Source organism: Anguilla anguilla, chromosome 3 (genome assembly GCF_013347855.1).
Source record: "Anguilla anguilla isolate fAngAng1 chromosome 3, fAngAng1.pri, whole genome shotgun sequence".
In the NCBI taxonomy this organism is placed as follows: Eukaryota; Metazoa; Chordata; class Actinopteri; order Anguilliformes; family Anguillidae; genus Anguilla; species Anguilla anguilla.
This window is the reverse complement of record NC_049203.1, coordinates 9,867,758-9,888,405: the sequence shown is the minus strand read 5'-3', so window position 1 is coordinate 9,888,405 and position 20,648 is coordinate 9,867,758. Positions and strand designations below refer to the sequence as shown.

The window sequence follows — 20,648 nt, the reverse complement described above, 5'->3', positions numbered from 1 at the left end:
TTCATGAAGCTTATTTTTAATAACACTTGAGCATAACACTTACCATGTGTGTTTTGACATCGCATTTCGGTTCTTGAGACTACAATGCAGTATGGGTACATTTAAATTAAGTTCACTTGTGCTGAATACAAATCTGGTATTTTATTTCCTAAATAAAAGTAAATTAATCTATGTAGAGCATAAATAGCCCCGTGTGGCCTTTTTCTTTTTTTTTTCATTGAATTCGTGAATTCATTGAATTTTAATTGTAATTTTATTGCAATATTTTATCATTCTCTGGATCTTTCAAAATCTCAAGTATTCCGGGCTTCGGTACAGTCTTCATTGCAATTGCACACCAGTGCTCTAAGTGCCGCTGTTGATCAAGTTGGTGAGGTTTTAAACACTCCTACTGTAGGCCCTCCCTTCTGTAATTTCGCATCACACAGACAGGCAAACAGAAGTACATGAAAATCGCTCAGCACTATCACGGGACATAAGGCACTCTTCCGCAGAACGGTCGCGATTAAGGCCAGTTGCTGGTCTTTGCATATCCGAAATTCAACTGTGTATCGAAAATAAAGCCATCGAATTTGTAATTTTTTTACATTTAGGGAACGAAGTATGATATTTCTTTGTTCTACTGGCGCTCCTGGATGCGTGACTCGGGTGTGGACATGGCAACTGCACATTATGCTATTCTACGTCTGCGCCACAAAGATGGCAAGCGCACAGGTCCGCTATTCGATTCCCGAGGAAATGGTGAAGGGTTCATTTGTGGGGAATATTGTCCAAGACCTGGGTTTGGAAATAAAACGACTCCAGTCGGGGAGGGCACGCATTTTTACGGAAGACAGTCGTGAGTATATCGGTCTGAATTCTGATAAAGGCACTCTGGTGGTGAATGAAAGGATTGATAGAGAGGAGCTGTGTGCTCAGGTGTCTCCGTGCTCATTACATTTCCAGATAATTCTTGAAAATCCAATGGAGCTGCACCGCGTAACTGTAGAAATATTAGACATTAATGACAATGCTCCAGTTTTTGCAAGAAAAGAAATCAATTTTCACATTAGTGAGTTCGCTGTCTCTAGTGCTCGATTCTCGTTAGACAGTGCAGAAGATCCGGATGTTGGTGTAAATACGCTTCAGACATATGCGCTTAATCCGACAGATAATTTTAAACTGAAAATTCTTTCCCGGCTTGATGGTAGCAAATATGTAGAAATGGTTCTGCAGACCGCGCTAGACAGGGAAAAGCAAGAACAGCATAAATTAATCCTAACAGCCTATGACGGTGGCAGCCCTCAGAAGTCCGGCACAGTGAATATAAATATTGCAGTTCTGGATGGAAACGACAATGCACCAATATTTAGCCAAGCCATGTATAAGACTTCTTTGGCTGAAAATGCATTGAAGGGCACTGCCGTTTTGACAGTCACCGCCACTGACGCAGACAAAGGAACAAATGGAGAGATTATCTACTCGTTTTCTCACGGTGCAGATCGCGCTTCAGATCTGTTTAATATAGACTCCGATACAGGGGAGATCACAGTGAATGGTCCCGTAGATTTTGAAAAATCTAAACAGTATGAAATAAATGTAGAAGCAACGGATAAGGGAGGGTTCACGGACACCAGTAAAGTGCTGATTGATATTATTGATGTGAACGACAATGCTCCTGCAATTACAATAATGTCCTTTTCGAACCCGATACGGGAAGACTCGGTACCAGAGACGGTAATAGCAATGATCAATATAAAGGATTTAGACTCTGGGAAAAACGGAAAAGTTCGGTGTTCCATTAACCAAAATTTACCGTTTCGAGTTAAATTGACGTCTACAAATGTTTACACTTTGGTCACAGATGAGGTGTTGGACCGCGAGAAAGTTTCCGAATATAATATAACAATCACAGCTACGGACGAGGGATCCCCTCCATATTCTTCTAACAAGACTGTAGTTCTGAGAATATCAGACGTCAATGATAACGCGCCCACGTTTGAGCAGCAGTCATACACCACTTATGTTTTTGAGAATAACGCTCCAGGGATTTCCATATTTGCAGTGAGAGCCAGCGACAGTGATTCTGGCAATAATGCACGTCTTTCATATTTTCTGGACGACAACCCAGTCAACGGGGTGACATCATCGATGTATATTTCAGTAAATGCAGAGAGTGGTACAGTTTACGCAGTGCGTTCTTTTGATTTTGAACAAATAAAGGAATTACAAATTCGTTTGAAAGCTCAGGATGGGGGGTCTCCGCCTCTAAGCAGCAATGTCACTCTGAACATCGTAATTAAGGACCAGAATGATAACATACCTCAGATTCTGTACCCAGTACAAACTGGTGTCTCTCAGGTTGCAGAAATTGTGCCTCGTTCTGCGGAAGTTGGCTACCTTGTCACTAAAGTGGTCGCTGTTGATGTGGACTCTGGACAGAATGCCTGGCTCTCGTACAAACTGTTGAAAGCGACAGACAGGGCGCTGTTTGAAGTGGGTTTACAGAATGGAGAAATAAGGACTTTACGCCAGGTCACTGATAAAGATGCTGTCAAACAAAGACTTACTGTAGTTGTGGAAGACAACGGGCAGCCCTCTCGCTCAGCTACAGTCAATGTGAACGTGGCGGTGGCTGACAGCTTCCCAGAAGTGCTCTCGGAATTCACTGACTTAACGCACGACAAGGATTACAATGACAACCTTACTTTTTATTTAATACTGGCCTTGGCTGTAGTTTCATTTCTTTTTCTTGTCTGTATTATTGCCATACTGTCCGTGAAATGCTATCGATGGAGACGAGAAAGATTGTTTTATAAATCCAATGGAAATCTTCCAGTTATACCGTATTATCCACCGCTTTACGCAGACGCCGGTGGTACCGGAACTCTTCAGCGCGTGTATAATTACGAGTTGTGCAGAACTACTGACTCGAGAAAGAGCGATATGTCTGGCAGACCTTGCAGTCACAGCCTCATTAGCCTGGACGCCTGTGGAACACAAACACTACCCCATCTGCAAGAGAAGGGTGCCGAGGATGACTCAGAGAATCCGGTGAGTTTGTCCGGCTGAGGGAAGTCATTCAAAAGTTCATTTTCTTAACTTTATAACGTCAAAGTACTTACCACAGTGCTCTAACACAGTAGACTGTGTTTAGTCAACGTTCATCCTTAAATATGACTCTTTGCAAAACATGTTGGTCAGATCAGAAATATATACAATTAACTCGGTAAACCACATTTGAGAATTAAAGCGGACACTTACATTTATTTGTATGTCCGAAGTTAAAGGTGACTTAATTCTGACGTCCCCTTTTATTCCGGTCCGGGGATTTTTTTTATTTCATTTTATTTCTTGAAACTTTTGTGCTCGTTTTGACTGGACCGGTTGGTCTGTAAAAACGGCATCAATCAAAAACATATCGTAAAACTGAAATTATATACATATATATTAAGACTTTCTTGTTTAAAAATAAAAAAAAATAATATATCTATATATATATATATAAAGTTTTAATATATAATATTATTCTCTCTTTCTCGTACTCTGTCTCTGTATGTGTTGAAAATGGGAACCATTCTGTTGACCAGTCATCTGTGTATTATTTCAGTGATTTGGTGGTGAATGAACATTGGACATTAGCATCCGTGAGTTAATTACTTGCGTCACAGTTCTTTCTTAGAAGTGTGGCGGTAAATAGTTTTCAAAGCACTTCTGATTCATTGCGATATGGCAGTTTCACGTTTTAGTGTACTAGTATTTAGGTGTAATCAAATACGGCATGTGTTTCGTTGAGTTACCCGTTTGGTTTTGATGGCTAGCGTTTGGGTCGTAACGTTTTAGATATACCGATATTAGATATGCCTTTCATTGTTATATCTTTGACCCTTCAATGAAAACGTTCATATGAAAGGCTCATATGAAAAAAGTTGGTTATGGTCTGAAGAGGGTGGTTCAAACCCAAAGAATGTGACAGCAGCAGTCATATTTCCACTCTTTATTTTCCAGTGATAATGTTGCAAGGCATCTTACAGATGGGCATTGGTTCTGCTACAATCCACTTTCAAGCCTCTCATGCTTATATTTGTAATTGTATATTTATCCATATTGCATTTCTTTTAAGTTAAGATTTTGCAGTTCTGTGTATGAACTCCGAGCGCCGCTGTTGATCGGTGTGGTGCTGATTGTGAGCACATTTACAATAGGACCTCCCCTGCCATCTCCCTGTAACCTGCGGGAGAACCGTGCGTCTCGCGCAGTTGATCTATAAACCACTAACTGCGGACATCGCGAGCGTCTTCATTTGTTTCTACGGGTCTACACAAATATTTTCCATTCTCGTTGGATTGTCTGTTCTGCGTATGAACTATTGCATTACGGATGTTATGCTTTTCGCTCTATCGAGACGCCGGAAGAATTTCATACAGAACAATGACTTGGCAAGTACGGCTGATCATCTCTCTCCTTTCTCTTGGTTCAGTATGTGGGCAGGTTAGCTATTCAGTACCAGAGGAAATGCCTAACGGGTCGTTAGTTGGTAATATAGTGCAGGATATCGGCTTAGATGCAAAAAGATTAAAATCTGGTAACGCTCATGTATATACTGGAGATGGCACTGAATACATAGAGCTGAATAAAGAGAGAGGAGTCCTCCTTATTAAAGAGAGAATAGATCGCGAAGGGTTATGCGGGAAGACAAGCCCTTGCGCTTTACATTTCCAGATCATTCTGGAGAATCCGATCGAGTATTATGGCATCACGGTAGAGATCACGGACATAAACGACAATGCACCGATTTTTAAAAAGACAGAAATGAGGTTTGAGATAAGCGAGTCCGCTTTTCCTGGTGCGAGATTTGTGTTGGAGAAAGCAATGGATCCGGATGTTGGTGTGAATGGCCTGCAGGGATACTCGCTTAAACCAACCGATCATTTTAACCTGAAATTGAACAGTTTGCCAGACGGTAGCAAGAACATTGAAATGGTTCTACAGAAACCATTAGATAGAGAAAAACAAGATGAGCTGTTATTAACGTTAACGGCAAAAGACGGAGGCGATCCCCAGATGTCAGGCACGGTGCAGATACGCATCACCGTGCTCGACGCGAATGATAATGCGCCTATTTGTGCTCAGTCTGTTTACAAAGCTTCTGTAATAGAGAATGCTACTCCAGGGACAATTGTAACTACAGTAAGCGCATCTGACACAGATCAGGGGTCTTACGCCAAAGTAACATACTCTATTTCAAACACAGCAGAGGATGTGGCTGAACTCTTTGAAGTAGATCAATATAACGGTGAAGTGAAATTAATTGGAAGCGTGGATTATGAAAAAGAGAAGTATTATGAAATTAACATCGAAGCTAGAGATAACGGCGGCCTGTCAGATTCTTGCAAAATAATTGTGGATGTCGTAGATGCAAATGATAACAAGCCTGCTCTTAATATAATGTCAAAATCAAAGTTTATTTCCGAAGACTCCAAGGAAGGCACGGTATTTGCAATTATAAACATCCAAGATGCTGATTCTGGCAGGAATGGGCAAGTAAATTGTGTAATAAATGAAAACATTCCATTTACAATTAAATCGACATCAATTAACGTTTTCAGTTTGGTTTCTGATAATGTTTTGGATCGGGAGACAAACTCTCAGTTTAACATCAGTGTAACCTGCTCTGACGAGGGTATGCCTTCTCTCTCAAGTAGCGTCACTGTCACCGTACAAGTATCAGATGTGAATGACAATGCGCCCGCCTTTGAAAAGAATTCATACGAAGTTCACCTTAAAGAAAATAACAACCCGGGCCTCTCCATATTTTCAGTCAAAGCCAGAGACGCTGATTGGAACCAGAATGCCCGTGTTTCTTATATACTAGAGGAAGGGACTGTTAATGGTGTTTCTGTTTCTTCGTATGTGTCTGTGAACTCTGACAGTGGAGTCATCCACGCAGTGCGCTCTTTTGACTACGAGCAGATTAAGGATTTCCAGTTCCGCGTAAAAGCGCAAGATGGAGGGTCTCCTCCACTGGGTAGTAATGTAACAGTGAAGATATTTATTCAAGACCAGAATGATAATGCGCCTCAGATTCTCTACCCAGTACATTCTCCAGTCTCTCTGGCGGCTGAAATCGTGCCTCGCTCAGCAGAAGTTGGCTATCTTGTCACTAAAGTGGTCGCTGTTGATGTGGACTCTGGGCAGAATTCATGGCTCTCCTATAAACTGATGAAAGCGACAGACAGGGCTCTCTTTGAAGTGGGTTTACAGAATGGAGAAATAAGAACCTTACGTCAGGTCACCGATAAAGATGCTGTGAAACAAAGACTTACAGTAGTTGTGGAAGACAACGGGCAGCCCTCTCGCTCAGCTACAGTGAATGTCAACGTGGCGGTGGCGGACAGCTTCCCAGAAGTGCTCTCGGAATTCACTGACTTTGCGCACGACAAGGATTACAATGACAGTCTTACGTTTTATTTAATCCTGGCCCTGTCAGTGATTTCATTCCTTTTTATTATATCCACAATTGCCATCGTTTCAGTTAAGTGCTACAGATGGAGGCGTGAGCGATTGTTTTATAAATCCAATGGAAATCTCCCAGTTATTCCGTATTATCCGCCGCTTTACGCAGACGTTGGAGGCACTGGAACTCTGCAGCATGCGTATAATTATGAGTTGTGCAGGACGACTGACTCGAGAAAGAGCGATATGAAGTACGTCAGACCCTGCAGTGAGAGCATCATTAGTCTGGACGCCAGTGGAACACAGACACTTCCCCATGTGCTGGAAAAGGGGGGCTGTGATGATTCAGAGAATCAGGTGAGTTTGTTGGGCTGAATTCAAGTGTCACTTTTGTCTTTATAAAAATGCTAATGAGTTCAGAAATAAATACAAATAACTCGCTAAACCGCGTTTGTGAATAAAGCGGACACTTTTCAGTTGGAAGTCGAAGTTAAAGAGAGATGCAGACTGAATCCTGACCTTCAGTTGTATTCCTTTTTTATTTTTTATATATATATATATATATATATATATTTTTTTTTTTTTTTTTGACTGGTCATTCTAAAGCTGGTAGGTCTGTAAAAACCGTGGCAATCAAAAACATTCTAAAACTGAAATCCTATACATTGGGCATTAGTTGGACAGTAGTTTACGTGATTTACTTATGTTCCAGTTGTTTATATTTAAGTCACACATAAAATAGCTCTTTGTAAATATACTTCACTTTAAAAATTGTTTTCAAAACACTTCTGATTGAACAAAACAAACCGCTTTCAAGTTCACAAGCTGGTCTTTAGGTGTATTTAAATACGGTATTTAATTTTAGTTCCCTTTGTTTTTAGTTGGTGTTTTGGTCATAACGCATTAGATATGCAACTTTTAGATGTGACTTTTACAGTAATATTTTAAAGCCTCAAGGCAATGAAAAGTTTATTGTCTCATAGTTTATTCTTCATATAACAGGATGGACAAATATGTAAAGAATTCTCCTTAATTTTTCCCTACTGAGGAAGAACTAATATGACGAGTTAGGTCTTAAGAGGCTGGTTTAGACCAAAAGAATGTTATAGCAGGAGCCGAATTTTTCACTCTTTCATTTCAGTTGATGAAGTAGCAGGCCATCTTGCAGATGGCCATTGGTACTTCTGCAATCCAATTTCAATCGTCGTGTATTTATATTTGTAATTATGTATATGTTTATCCATATTGTATGGAGTTGCACCTTAGGTAGATAACAGTATATAATTTAAGTTAAGATTTTGCAGTTCTGTGTACGAACTCCGAGCGCCGCTGTTGATCGGTGCGGTGCTGATTGTGAGTACATTTACAATAGGACCTCCCCTGCCATCTCCCTGTAAACTGCAGGGAGAACCATGCGTCTCGCGCAGTTGCTCTATAAACCACTAACTGCGGACATCGCGAGCGCCTTCGTTTGTTTCTGTGGGACTACAAACATATTTTCCATTCTCGTTGGATTGTCTGTTCTGCGTATGAACTATTGCATTACGGATGTTATGTTTTTCGCTCTATCGAGACGCCAGAAGAATTTCATACAGAACAATGACTTGGCAAGTACGGCTGATCATCTCTCTCCTTTCTCTTGGTTCAGTATGTGGGCAGGTTAGCTATTCAATACCAGAGGAAATGCCTACAGGGTCGTTAGTTGGTAATATAGTGCAGGATCTCGGCTTAGATGTAAAAAGATTAAAATCTGGTAACGCTCATGTATATACTGGAGATGGCACTGAATATGTTGAACTGAATAAAGAAAGGGGAGTCATCCTTATTAAAGAGAGAATAGATCGCGAAGGACTGTGCGGAAAGACGAGCCCTTGTGCTTTACATTTCCAGATCATTCTGGAAAACCCGATTGAATATTACGGCATTACTGTAGAGATATTGGACATAAACGATAATGCACCGAGTTTTAAAAAGACAGAAATGCGTTTTGAGATATTGGAGTCGTCTTTGCCTGGTGCGAGATTTCTGCTGGAGAAAGCAATGGATCCGGATGTTGGTGTAAATGGACTGCAAGGATACTCGCTTAAACCAACTGATAATTTTCACCTAAAATTACACAGTTTGCCGGATGGTAGTAAAAAGTTAGAAATGGTTCTACAGAAACCATTAGATAGAGAAAATCAGAATGAGCTGTTATTGACGTTAACGGCAATGGATGGCGGCGAACCCCAGATGTCAGGCACGGTGCAGATACATATCACCGTCCTTGATGCTAATGATAATGCGCCTATTTGTGCTCAATCTGTTTATAAGGCTTCTGTAATGGAGAATGAGCCTCGAGGGACCGTTTTAACTACAGTAAGCGCCTCAGACGCAGATCAAGGTTCAAATGCAAAAGTAACATATTCGATTTCTAACACAGAAGAGGATGTTTCTGAACTGTTTGAGGTAGATCAGTATAATGGTGATGTGAAATTAACTGGAAATGTGGATTATGAAAAAGAAAAGCATTATGAAATTGACATCGAAGCCAGAGATTACGGAGGCCATTCAGATTCGTGTAAAGTAATTGTTGATGTCATTGATACGAATGATAACAAGCCTATCATTAATATTATGTCAAAATCTAAATTCGTTTCCGAAGATTCCAAGGAAGGCACTGTTATTGCAATTATAAATGTCCAAGACGCCGATTCTGGTACGAATGGACAAGTGGATTGCGTTATAAATGAAAATATTCCATTTACAATTAAATCGACATCAATTAAAGTCTTCAGCTTAGTTTCTGAGAATGTATTGGACCGAGAGACGAATTCTGAGTTTAACATCAGTGTTACTTGCGCTGATGGGGGAGTGCCTTCTCTCTCAAGTAGCGTCACTGTCACCGTGCGAGTGTCAGATGTGAATGACAACGTGCCAGCCTTTGAAAAGAGTTCATACGAAGTTTACGTTAAAGAAAATAACAGTCCAGGTTTAGCCATATTTTCAGTAAAAGCCAGAGACGCGGATTGGAACCAGAATGCTCGTATTACCTATATACTGGAGGAAGGGATGGTTAATGGCGTACTTTTCTCCTCATACGTGTCTGTGAACTCTGACAGTGGAGTCATCCACGCAGTGCGCTCTTTTGATTACGAGCAGATTAAGGATTTCCAGTTCCGCGTAAAAGCGCAAGATGGAGGGTCTCCCCCACTGAGTAGCAATGTAACGGTAAAGATATTTATCCAAGACCAGAACGACAACGCGCCTCAGATTCTCTACCCAGTACTGACTGGTACTTCATTGGTGGCTGAAATGGTACCTCGTTCGGCTGATGTTGGTTATCTTGTCACTAAAGTGGTCGCTGTTGACGTAGACTCTGGACAGAATGCCTGGCTCTCATATAAACTACTTAAACCAACAGACAGGGCGCTGTTTGAAGTAGGCGTACAGAATGGAGAAATAAGAACTTTACGTCAGGTCACTGATAAAGATGCCGTCAAACAAAGACTCACTGTTGTAGTGGAGGACAATGGACAGCCTTCTCGCTCAGCCACAGTAAATGTTAACGTGGCGGTGGCGGACAGCTTCCCAGAAGTGCTCTCGGAATTCACGGACATTACACAAGACAAGGTTTATAATGATAATCTGACTTTTTATTTAGTCCTGGCCTTGGCTGTAGTTTCATTTCTTTTCATCGTCTCCATAATTGCCATACTGTCTGTAAAGTGTTACAGGTGGAGGCGTGAACGATTGTTTTATAAATCGAACGGAAACCTTCCAGTTATACCCTATTATCCACCACTTTATGCAGACGTCGATGGTACAGGAACTCTACAGCATGTGTATAATTACGAGATGTGCAGAACCACTGACTCCAGAAAGAGTGATATGAAGTTTGTCAGACCTTGCAGTCAGAGCATCATTAGTCTGGACGCCTGTGGAACTCAAACCCTACCGCACGTGGAAGAGAAAGGCGTGAATGAGCTTTCAGAGAATCAGGTGAGTTTTTCAGAATTAGAACCCACACTGAGTTGTAATTATTTATTTGAACACGCTGGCTCATCACCATGGTTACCAATGCAGCTGAATGATTTATGCTGTTGAATGAATCAGTTCAGTTGCTTTATGTTTCATTTTTCCTACCGATTCTTGCAATACTCCGTAGTAGTAGGAGTAATAGTAGTAGCAGTCGTAGTTGTTGTTGTTATTGTTCTTTGTACTAGTACAAAGAACAACAAAGTATGTTTTGATAAAGGTTTCTGTTTCCACATTTCACTTCAAGTACCTCTGGAACATGAGTAGGGACCACTATTATTTTTTCTGATGTAGGAAGTGCAAATATAAGAAGGCTTTCGTATTAGGCAGCTGGAACAGACAGCATGACATCACCTAACATAGCTTGTTTTTTTCCACTTTGACTAATCAGTAACTAATCAGTCCAGGATACTATTTTAAAATATTAAATATTCACAATCTGATTGCAATTATATTTCTAAAGATTCCATTTTAGATTGCACAATGCACACACACACACACACACACACACACACACACCCCACATGTACACCTATACAGGAGGATGAGCAGGAAGCACGTCTAGTGTATAAAAAATACGAACCACAGTCTTGTCAGAAACATACAGGCTAAAGCATTTTGTAAACATGTATTCCACATATTTGCTTGATATACTTGAAACTGACATTTGCAGTTCAGTTTTTGAACTGAGAGTGCCGCTGCTGATCGGTGTGGTGCTGTTTGTGGGCAGAGTTTCAGCAGGACCTCCCCTTATAAAACAGAGAAAGAGCGAGCTCAGTCATTGAAAAATATCCCCTCCATCCGCGAAGGTCTGTCCAGAGCTTAATAGTCTTTTATCATCGCTGGATCAACCGCTAAAGTCTTTTCAGATATAATTTTACTTTACGTACATATCACTTCTTACCTGACGGATGATTTTGTCCTTGTGCTCTCATATTGGCAAGGGAAATGTCGGGCAGAACAATGGCATGGCAAGTAAGATTGTTTATCGCTGTCCTTTCTCTCGGTTTTGTGTGTGGGCAGATTAGCTATACTATACCGGAGGAAATAGCGAAAGGGTCGCTAGTAGGTAATATAGTTCAGGATTTAGGGTTAGACATGAAAAGATTAAAAATGGGTAATGCGCATATATATAGTGGAGACAGCAGTGAATTTATAGAGCTGGATAAAGAAAGAGGAGCGCTCCTCGTTAAAGAGAGAATAGATCGTGAAGGGCTGTGCGGGAAGACGAGCCCTTGCGCTTTACATTTACAAATCATTCTGGAAAATCCCATGGAATTCTACCACATCACTGTGGAGATCACAGATATTAACGACAATGCACCGAGTTTTAAAAAGAGCGAAATTAGGTTTGAGATCAGCGAGTCTGCTCAGACCGGAACAAAATTCATGCTAGAGACCGCAATGGATCCGGATGTTGGTGTTAATGGTCTTCAAAGCTACTCGCTTAAGCCGACTGATCATTTTATCTTAAAACTGCATAATCAACAAGACGGTAGCAAAAGTGTAGAAATGGTTCTTCAAAAATCTTTAGACCGAGAAAAGCAAGAAGAGATGTCCTTATTGTTAATGGCAATGGATGGCGGAGATCCACAGATGTCAGGCACTGTGCGTGTACTTATTACAGTGCTTGATGCAAATGACAATGCTCCTGTTTTTACGCAAAAAATTTATAAGACCACAGTTACAGAGAATGCTCCTAGAGGCACCGTTATAACGGCAGTCAGTGCGTCTGACGCAGATAAAGGCTTATATGGCAACGTAAGTTACGCAATATCTAACGTTGCAGACGACATGGGTGACCTTTTTGAAATAAATCATTATAATGGGACAATAAAATTAATCGGACATATTGATTATGAAAAAGGAAGTCATTATCAAATCAACATACAAGCTAGAGACTATGGAGGTCTATCGGATTCCTGTAAAATATTTGTAGATGTCATTGATACGAATGACAATAAGCCTGCAATTACTATAATGTCAAAATCAAAATTAATTTCTGAAAATTCCAACCCCGGCACAGTTATTGCCATTTTAAATATTCAAGACCCAGACTCTGGGAATAATGGTCTAGTAAAATGCTTTATTAACGAAAATATTCCGATTGCAATTAAATCGACAACAAATAACTTTTTCAGTTTGGTTACTGATAATGTATTGGACCGAGAGACAGATTCAGAGTTTAACATCAGTGTAACCTGCTCTGATGAGGGAGTGCCTTCACTTTCCAGTAGCGTTACTCTCGCTATTCAAGTATCAGATGTGAATGACAATGCTCCGGTCTTTGAAAAGAGTTCATACGAAACATTCGTTAAAGAAAACAACAGTCCGGGTGTTTCTATATGTGCAGTGAAAGCCAGAGACGCTGACTGGAACCAGAATGCTCGTGTTTCTTATATACTGGAGGAAGGGACCATTAATGGCGTGTCAGTTTCTTCATATGTGTCAGTGAACTCTGACAGTGGAGTCATCCATGCAGTGCGCTCTTTTGATTACGAGCAGATTAAGGATTTCCAGTTCCGCGTAAAAGCGCAAGATGGAGGCTCTCCTCCGCTGAGTAGTAATGTAACGGTAAAGATATTTATCCAAGATCAAAACGACAACGCGCCTCAGATCCTCTACCCAGTACAGACTGGTGTCTCTGTTGTGGCTGAAATGGTACCTCGCTCTGCAGACGTTGGCTATCTTGTCACTAAAGTGGTCGCTGTTGATGTGGACTCAGGACAGAATGCATGGCTCTCATATAAACTGCTGAAATCGACAGACAGGGCTCTCTTTGAAGTGGGTTTACAAAATGGAGAAATAAGAACCTTACGCCAAGTCACGGATAAAGATGCTGTGAAACAGAAACTTGCTGTTGTAGTGGAAGACGGCGGGCAGCCATCTCGCTCAGCAACAGTGAATGTTAACGTGGCGGTGGCGGACAGTTTCCCAGAAGTGCTCTCGGAATTCACTGACTTTACACAAGACAAGGTTTATAACGATAATATGACTTTTTATTTAGTCATGGCTTTGGCTGTAGTTTCATTTCTTTTTATAGTCTCAATAATTTGCATACTGTCAGTAAAATGCTACAGATGGAGACGTGAAAGATCATTTTTTAAATCCAACGCAAGTCTCCCCGTTATCCCTTATTATCCACCACTTTACGCAGACGTCGGAGGTACTGGAACTCTTCAGCATGTATATAATTACGAGTTGTGCAGAACTACAGACTCAGGAAAGAGTGATATACAGTATGCCAGACCTTGCAGTCAGAGCACCATTAGCCTGGACGCCTGTGGAACCCAAACACTGCTGCACGAGCAGGACAAAGGGGCTAATGACAATTCAGAGAATCAGGTAAGCTCTGGACTGTGACGATCGGTTGTACAATTACAGTGCAGGATTTTAATGTTCAGGACGTTTATTTCATCTAGGCTTTATTTTATCTGTATGGCGTTTACTTTGATTATTTTAGAATCTTCATTATAAAGCAATGCAATCCATAATTTTTAGTTCATATTTTTTTCTTTCATTCTATTCAAACTATGTATTATGTGTTGTATAAGCCAATTTTAATTAATTCGTTTGAAGATAAATTCTTGGTAAATTTGTAAACACCTTTCATGATTTATCGTGCAAAATGGTGTTGTTTGTTTCATTCAGTTGTTATAGCGAGATCATTATGTCCAAGTGTTCCATTTATAAACATGAAACCTTTAAACTGTGTTGTGATACGTTATCGCCAAATTATCTTCAAAATATTTTCCACAAAGCACGCTTTGGTACAGTACCCACTGCAATAACACATCAGTGCTCTAAGTGCCGCTGTTGATCAGTGTAGCCATGTTTTAAACACTCCTACCCAGCCCCGCGCCTCCCCCGCCTGCGCTTTTGCATCACACACACTCACACACCTTATAATACACCATCACGGGACACAATAGCGCACTGATCTACAAAAAGTCGCGGCCAAGGCCAGCTAACGGGTCTTCACCGCGATACCACAGATTGAACGACCTAAAGATTTTGACTTACGACTTCGCGTTAAAGGAAAGGAATGTTGTTTCTTTGTTCCGCTGGCGCTTCTGGGTTCGGGGCTCGAGAGTGTAAATGGCAACTGCAGCTTCTCCTCTTGTGCGTCTGTGCCACCGAGGTGGTGCGCACACAGATCCGATATTCAATTCCCGAGGAAATGCCGAAGGGCTCATTTGTGGGGAATATTGTGCAAGACCTCGGTTTGGAAGTGAAGCGACTCAAATCAGGGAAAGCTCGCATTTTTACAGAAGACAGTCGTGAGTATATCGGTCTGAATTCTGATAAAGGCACTCTGGTGGTGAATGAAAGGATTGATAGAGAGGAGCTGTGTGCTCAGGTATCTCCGTGCTCGTTACATTTCCAGATAATTCTTGAACATCCAATGGAGCTGCACCGCGTAACTGTAGAAATATTAGACATTAACGACAATGCTCCAGTTTTTGCGAAAAAGGAAATCAATTTTCAGATAAGTGAATTAGCGGTTTCTGGTGCACGTTTCTCGCTTGAAAGTGCGAAAGATCCTGATGTTGGAGTAAATACACTTCAGACTTACACCCTTAATCCAACCGATAATTTTGTACTGAAGCTACAGTCACGACCTGATGGAACTAGATATGTAGAAATGATGCTTAAATCATTGCTGGATAGAGAGAAACAGGATGAGCATAAATTGATTCTTACGGCTTACGATGGTGGTAGCCCTCAGAAATCAGGTACAGCTAAAATTAGTGTATTTGTCATGGACGCAAATGATAACGCACCCGTATTTAGCCAGTCACTATACAAAGCTTCCTTAATTGAGAACTCCTTCAAGGGCAGCGTTGTCATGGTAGTCAGTGCCGTTGATTCGGATAAAGGATCAAATGGGGAGGTGGCATACTCGTTCTCCCACATAACAGACACTGCTTCAGATCTTTTTGATATTGATCCCATTACTGGTGAAATAACCGTTCGTGGTCCTATAGATTACGAAAAAATGAAACAACTTGAATTAACCGTAGAAGCGACAGACCCCGGGGGACTGACGGACACCAGTAAAGTGCTCATTGATGTTTTAGACGCGAATGACAATGCTCCGGTCATAACAATAATGTCTTTTTCAAACCCGATCCCAGAGAACTCTGTACCAGAGACTGTCATAGCAATGGTTAATATCAAAGATTCAGACTCCGGAAAGAATGGCCAGGTTCAGTGCTCCATTACCCCAGGTTTACCTTTTACAGTTAAATCGTCTTCTACAAATTTTTACACGTTGGTCACAGATGGGGCGTTGGACCGCGAGAAGGTTTCTGAGTATAATATAACAATCACAGCTACGGATGAGGGATCCCCTCCATATTCTATCAACAAGACTTTGACGTTAAGGATATCAGATGTCAATGATAACGTGCCTCTGTTCGAACGACAGACATACACCGCTTATGTTTTGGAGAATAACGTATTGGGGATGTCCATATTTGCAGTGAGAGCCAGAGACATCGATTCCGGTAATAATGCGCATATTTCATATTTTCTAGACGACAAACCAATCAATGGAATATTACCTTCGGCTTACATTTCAGTAAATGTAGAGAGTGGTGTAATTCACGCAGTGCATTCCTTTGATTACGAGAAAATAAAAGAATTCGAAATTTGCGTGAAAGCTCAAGATGGAGGCTCTCCGCCTCTGAATAGCAATGTCACAGTGACCATCTTAATTAGTGACCAGAACGATAACTCTCCTCAGATTTTATACCCAGTTAAAAACGATGTCTCTCTGGTCGCCGAAATTGTGCCTCGCTCCGCTGAAGTTGGCTATCTTGTCACAAAAGTGGTCGCTGTTGACGTGGACTCTGGACAGAATGCCTGGCTCTCATATAAACTGCTAAAAGCGACAGATAGGGCGCTGTTCGAAGTGGGCTCACAGAATGGAGAAATAAGAACTTTACGCCAGGTCACGGATAAAGATGCTGTTAAACAAAGACTTACTGTTGTAGTGGAAGACAACGGTCAGCCTTGTCGGTCAACTACAGTGAATGTGAATGTGGCGGTGGCGGACAGCTTTCCAGAGGTGCTCTTGGAATTCTCTGATATTACGCGCGACAAGGATTATAATGACAACTTGACTTTTTATTTAGTTTTGGCCTTGGCTGTAGTTTCCTTCCTGTTTGTTTCATCGTTAGTTGCAATAATATCGGTCAAGGTCTACAGATGGAGACAATCTCGCATTTTCTATCAGGCCAATCTCCCAGTTATTCCATATTATCCACCGCTCTACGCAGACGCTGTAGGTACAGGAACTCAGAACGTTTATAATTACGATGTGTACAGAACTACTGATTCAAGAAAAAGCGATATGAAGTTCATCAGACCCTGCAGTCAGAGCATCATTAGTCTGGACACCAGTGGAACACAGACACTACCGCACGTGCAGAATGAAATGGTCGTTGAAGATTCACATCACTGTGATGAGGTGAGCTTAAGAAGGAAAGTGCTTAATTGTTTCACATATCTCTTATGTTCTTGAGATTGCAAATGATGCAGACATATTTATATTTCCCTGATGTTTTTGCATGTGTAGCAGTCCACCATTGTTTTAATGGTTCTTTCTGTATCTGTCACCGATTACTGCTAAACTTCATGAATGTTTGATCACGTTTGTGGGACTATACTAAATTTTGGATTATTATTATTTTTTAATTCACACATTTGAAGTCTCATATATTGGACAGCATTTTCATTTGACAAGTGTTTCAGAATTTTTTGGTTTCATTAGTCATTGTGAATAATAGACAAAGGTGTTTTACCTCGTGTCTATTATTATTATTATTATTATTCCTAGCGTCTTCTAAGGGGTGATATTTTCCCATTTTTAAGGAACACCTATGTATAAGTGAGGAAGGTGTTAGACACTAAATGTTTTATTACACAACAGAAGAAGAATCTTCTTGTTAAGTGAAGAATCTTCTGAATAGAGAACTTTAAGTATGTAGAGGACCTTACACGTAGCCTATTTTGGAATCTTACAGAATTTATTTAACACGGTTTTGTTGTGTAATATTCATTATGACGAAATAGAGCCCATTTCGCGTGCGCAATTCAGTGAATGACCTGATGGTTCTGAATTTAACATTCATCACCAGATTAAGGACTTGCAACCAGGTCAAAACTTTTATGACGTTACATTGTTCACTGACTGACTTAGAACGGCAACGGAATTTTAAGGCCAAGTCGCTTCAAGATATCACTTTAATGCGGCTGAAGATGCCTCTTGTTGTGCCAGAAGACTGGCTGTGCAGTAACTCATATGAGCTCTGAGTGCCGCTGTTGATCAGGGTGGCGACGCGCTGCTGGCCCCTCCTGTAATTTTTTCAATCACATGTACAGGGATCCCAAACTCACACGAGACGCTCACCGCTGTCAAAGCTCCTGATACAGAATAACACGGATACATTGGATGTCTTCAGGGCTGGGTATCAGGTCGTTGAATCGCTCATATTTAAATTCGTTTCGGAAAATACGCATATAGATGTATGGTTTATGTTGAGGGAAAGAAACATGGGACTTCTTTGTTTGCTTGGCGCTGCTGGGAATGTCGGTCGGGTGTGGAAATGGCAACTGCGGCTTCTCCTCTTGTGTTTTTGCGCCGCAAAGGTGGCACGCGCGCAGATCCGCTATTCGATCCCAGAGGAGATGGTGAAGGGCTCGTTCGTGGGGAATATTGTGCAAGATCTGGGTCTGGAAGTGCAAAGAATAAAACTTGGCCAGGCTCGAATTTTCACGGAAGACAGTCGTGAGTATATCGGTCTGAATTCTGATAAAGGCACTCTGGTGGTGAATGAAAGGATTGATAGAGAGGAGCTGTGTGCTCAGGTGTCTCCGTGCTCATTACATTTACAGATAATACTGGAAAATCCAATGGAGCTGCACCGCGTTATTGTGGAAATACTAGATATTAATGACAATGCTCCCGTGTTTCCAAAGAAAGAAATGCGATTTGAAATTAGTGAATCATCCGTTTCGGCTGCTCGCTTTTTGCTTGAGAGTGCGATGGATTCTGATGTCGGTGTTAATTCTCTCCAGACTTACACCTTACATCCGACAGATCATTTCGCACTAAAACTACAGTCTCGCCCAGACGGCACTAAATACGTTGAAATGATGCTTCAGAAGCCACTTGATCGCGAGAAACAGGAAGAACACAAATTAATCCTGACCGCATTTGATGGGGGCAGCCCTCAGAAATCTGGTACAGCTCAAATAAATATAGTTGTCCTGGATGCAAATGACAATGCACCCGTATTCAGCCAGACACTGTATAAAGCCGCTCTGATGGAGAATTCTTCACCGGGCACTACGGTTTTGACTGTTAGCGCGTCTGATGAAGACAAGGGATCAAATGGTGCAGTTACGTATTCCTTTTCCCATGTCGCTGACAGCATCTCCGAATTATTTACCATCAACGAAAATACTGGATCCGTTACTGTGACTGGACTGTTGGACTTCGAAAAGTCGAAGCAGTATGAAATAAACGTGCAAGCGAAAGACCAAGGAGGGTTAACTGACTCCAGTAAAGTGCTGATTGATATTATAGACGTGAATGATAACGCTCCTGTAATTACAATAATGTCCTTTTCGAACCCGATACCCGAAGACTCGGCACCAGAGACGGTAATAGCAATGATCAATATAAAGGATTTAGACTCTGGAAAAAACGGACAAGTTCGATGTTCCATTAAGCAAGATTTACCTTTTCGAGTCAAATCGTCATCTTCAAATTTTTACACTTTGGTCACAGATGAGGTGTTGGACCGTGAGAAGGTTTCTGGATACAATATAACTATTACAGCTATGGATGAGGGATCCCCTCCACATTCTACCAACAAGACTCTGACTCTGAGGATATCAGACGTCAATGATAATGCGCCCCTATTCGATCAACACACATACACCGCTTATGTTCTAGAGAATAACGCACCAGGGACGTCCATATTTGCAGTGAGTGCCAAAGACAATGATTCCGGTAACAATGCGCATATTTCATATTTTCTGGAGGACAACCCAATTAATGGGATGACGCCCTCGCCTTACATTTCAATAAATGCAGAGAGTGGCACAGTTCACGCAGTGCGTTCTTTTGATTACGAACAGATAAAGGAATTACAAATTCGTGTGAAAGCTCAAGATGGGGGCTCTCCGCCTCTAAGCAGTAATGTCACTCTGACCATCATAATCAAAGACCAGAACGACAACGCGCCTCAGATTCTGTACCCAGTACAAACGGGTGCATCTCTGGTGGCTGAAATCGTGCCTCGTTCAGCAGACGTTGGATATCTTGTTACTAAAGTGGTCGCTGTTGATGTGGACTCTGGGCAGAATTCATGGCTCTCATATAAGCTGCTGAAAGCGACAGACAGGGCGCTGTTTGATGTGGGGTTACAGAATGGAGAAATAAGAACTTTACGCCAGGTCACTGATAAAGACGCTACAAAACAAAAACTTACTGTTGTAGTGGAGGACAACGGGCAGCCCTCTCGCTCATCTACAGTCAACGTGAACGTGGCAGTAGCGGACAGCTTCCCGGAGGTGCTGTCCGAATTCACAGATTTTACGCACGACAAGGAATATAGTGAAAGGCTGACTTTTTATTTAGTTTTGGCATTGGCTGTAGTATCGTTTCTTTTTATTGTGTCGATCATCGCCATAATTTCAGTAAAATACTACAGATGGAGACAATCTAGGTTATATTATAAATCAAACGCAAACCTCCCAGTTATACCGTATTACCCACCATTTTACGCAGACGCCGGAGGTACCGGAACTCTTCACCAAGTGTATAATTACAGAACTACTGACTCTAGAAATAGCGATTTGAAGGATGTCAGACCGTACAGTGAGAGCATCATCAGTCTGGACGCCAGTGGAAGCCAAACACTGCCGCACGTGCAGGAGAAAGGGGTCAGGCAGAATTCAGAAAACCAGGTGAGCGTTTGAGCGGAATGTAGATGTAGCACGTAGTACGTTTAAATAATTTGCATTGATTGGTTGGACACACACACATACACACACACAAATTAACTTAGAATTATATATATATATATATATATATATATATATATATATATATATACTTCTACAGGAGTAGCTGTAGCCTATCGAACGAAAATGAATTACATTTCCGTGTTGAGGAAAAT

The 20,648-nt window shown here is 41.3% G+C and overlaps 2 protein-coding genes and 5 pseudogenes across 30 annotated transcripts in view; all 7 read left to right on the top strand.

Annotated features, from left to right (window-relative positions):
- LOC118223390 (protocadherin gamma-C5-like) overlaps positions 1-20,648 on the top strand; it is a 247,865-nt gene that overhangs the window by 156,837 nt on the left and 70,380 nt on the right. The gene's annotated exons all lie outside the window — the stretch shown is intronic.
- Positions 282-3,021, top strand: LOC118223402 (protocadherin gamma-A11-like). Its single transcript, XM_035409901.1, is given in 2 exon segments — positions 282-2,794; positions 2,797-3,021. Coding segments are annotated over 2 exon segments (2,280 nt in total). The 5' UTR covers positions 282-603; the 3' UTR covers positions 2,886-3,021.
- Positions 3,972-6,774, top strand: LOC118223404 (annotated as a pseudogene).
- LOC118223403 lies at positions 7,820-10,395 on the top strand (annotated as a pseudogene).
- Positions 11,061-13,785, top strand: LOC118223409 (annotated as a pseudogene).
- On the top strand, positions 14,079-16,910 carry LOC118223405 (annotated as a pseudogene).
- Positions 17,357-20,423, top strand: LOC118223401 (annotated as a pseudogene).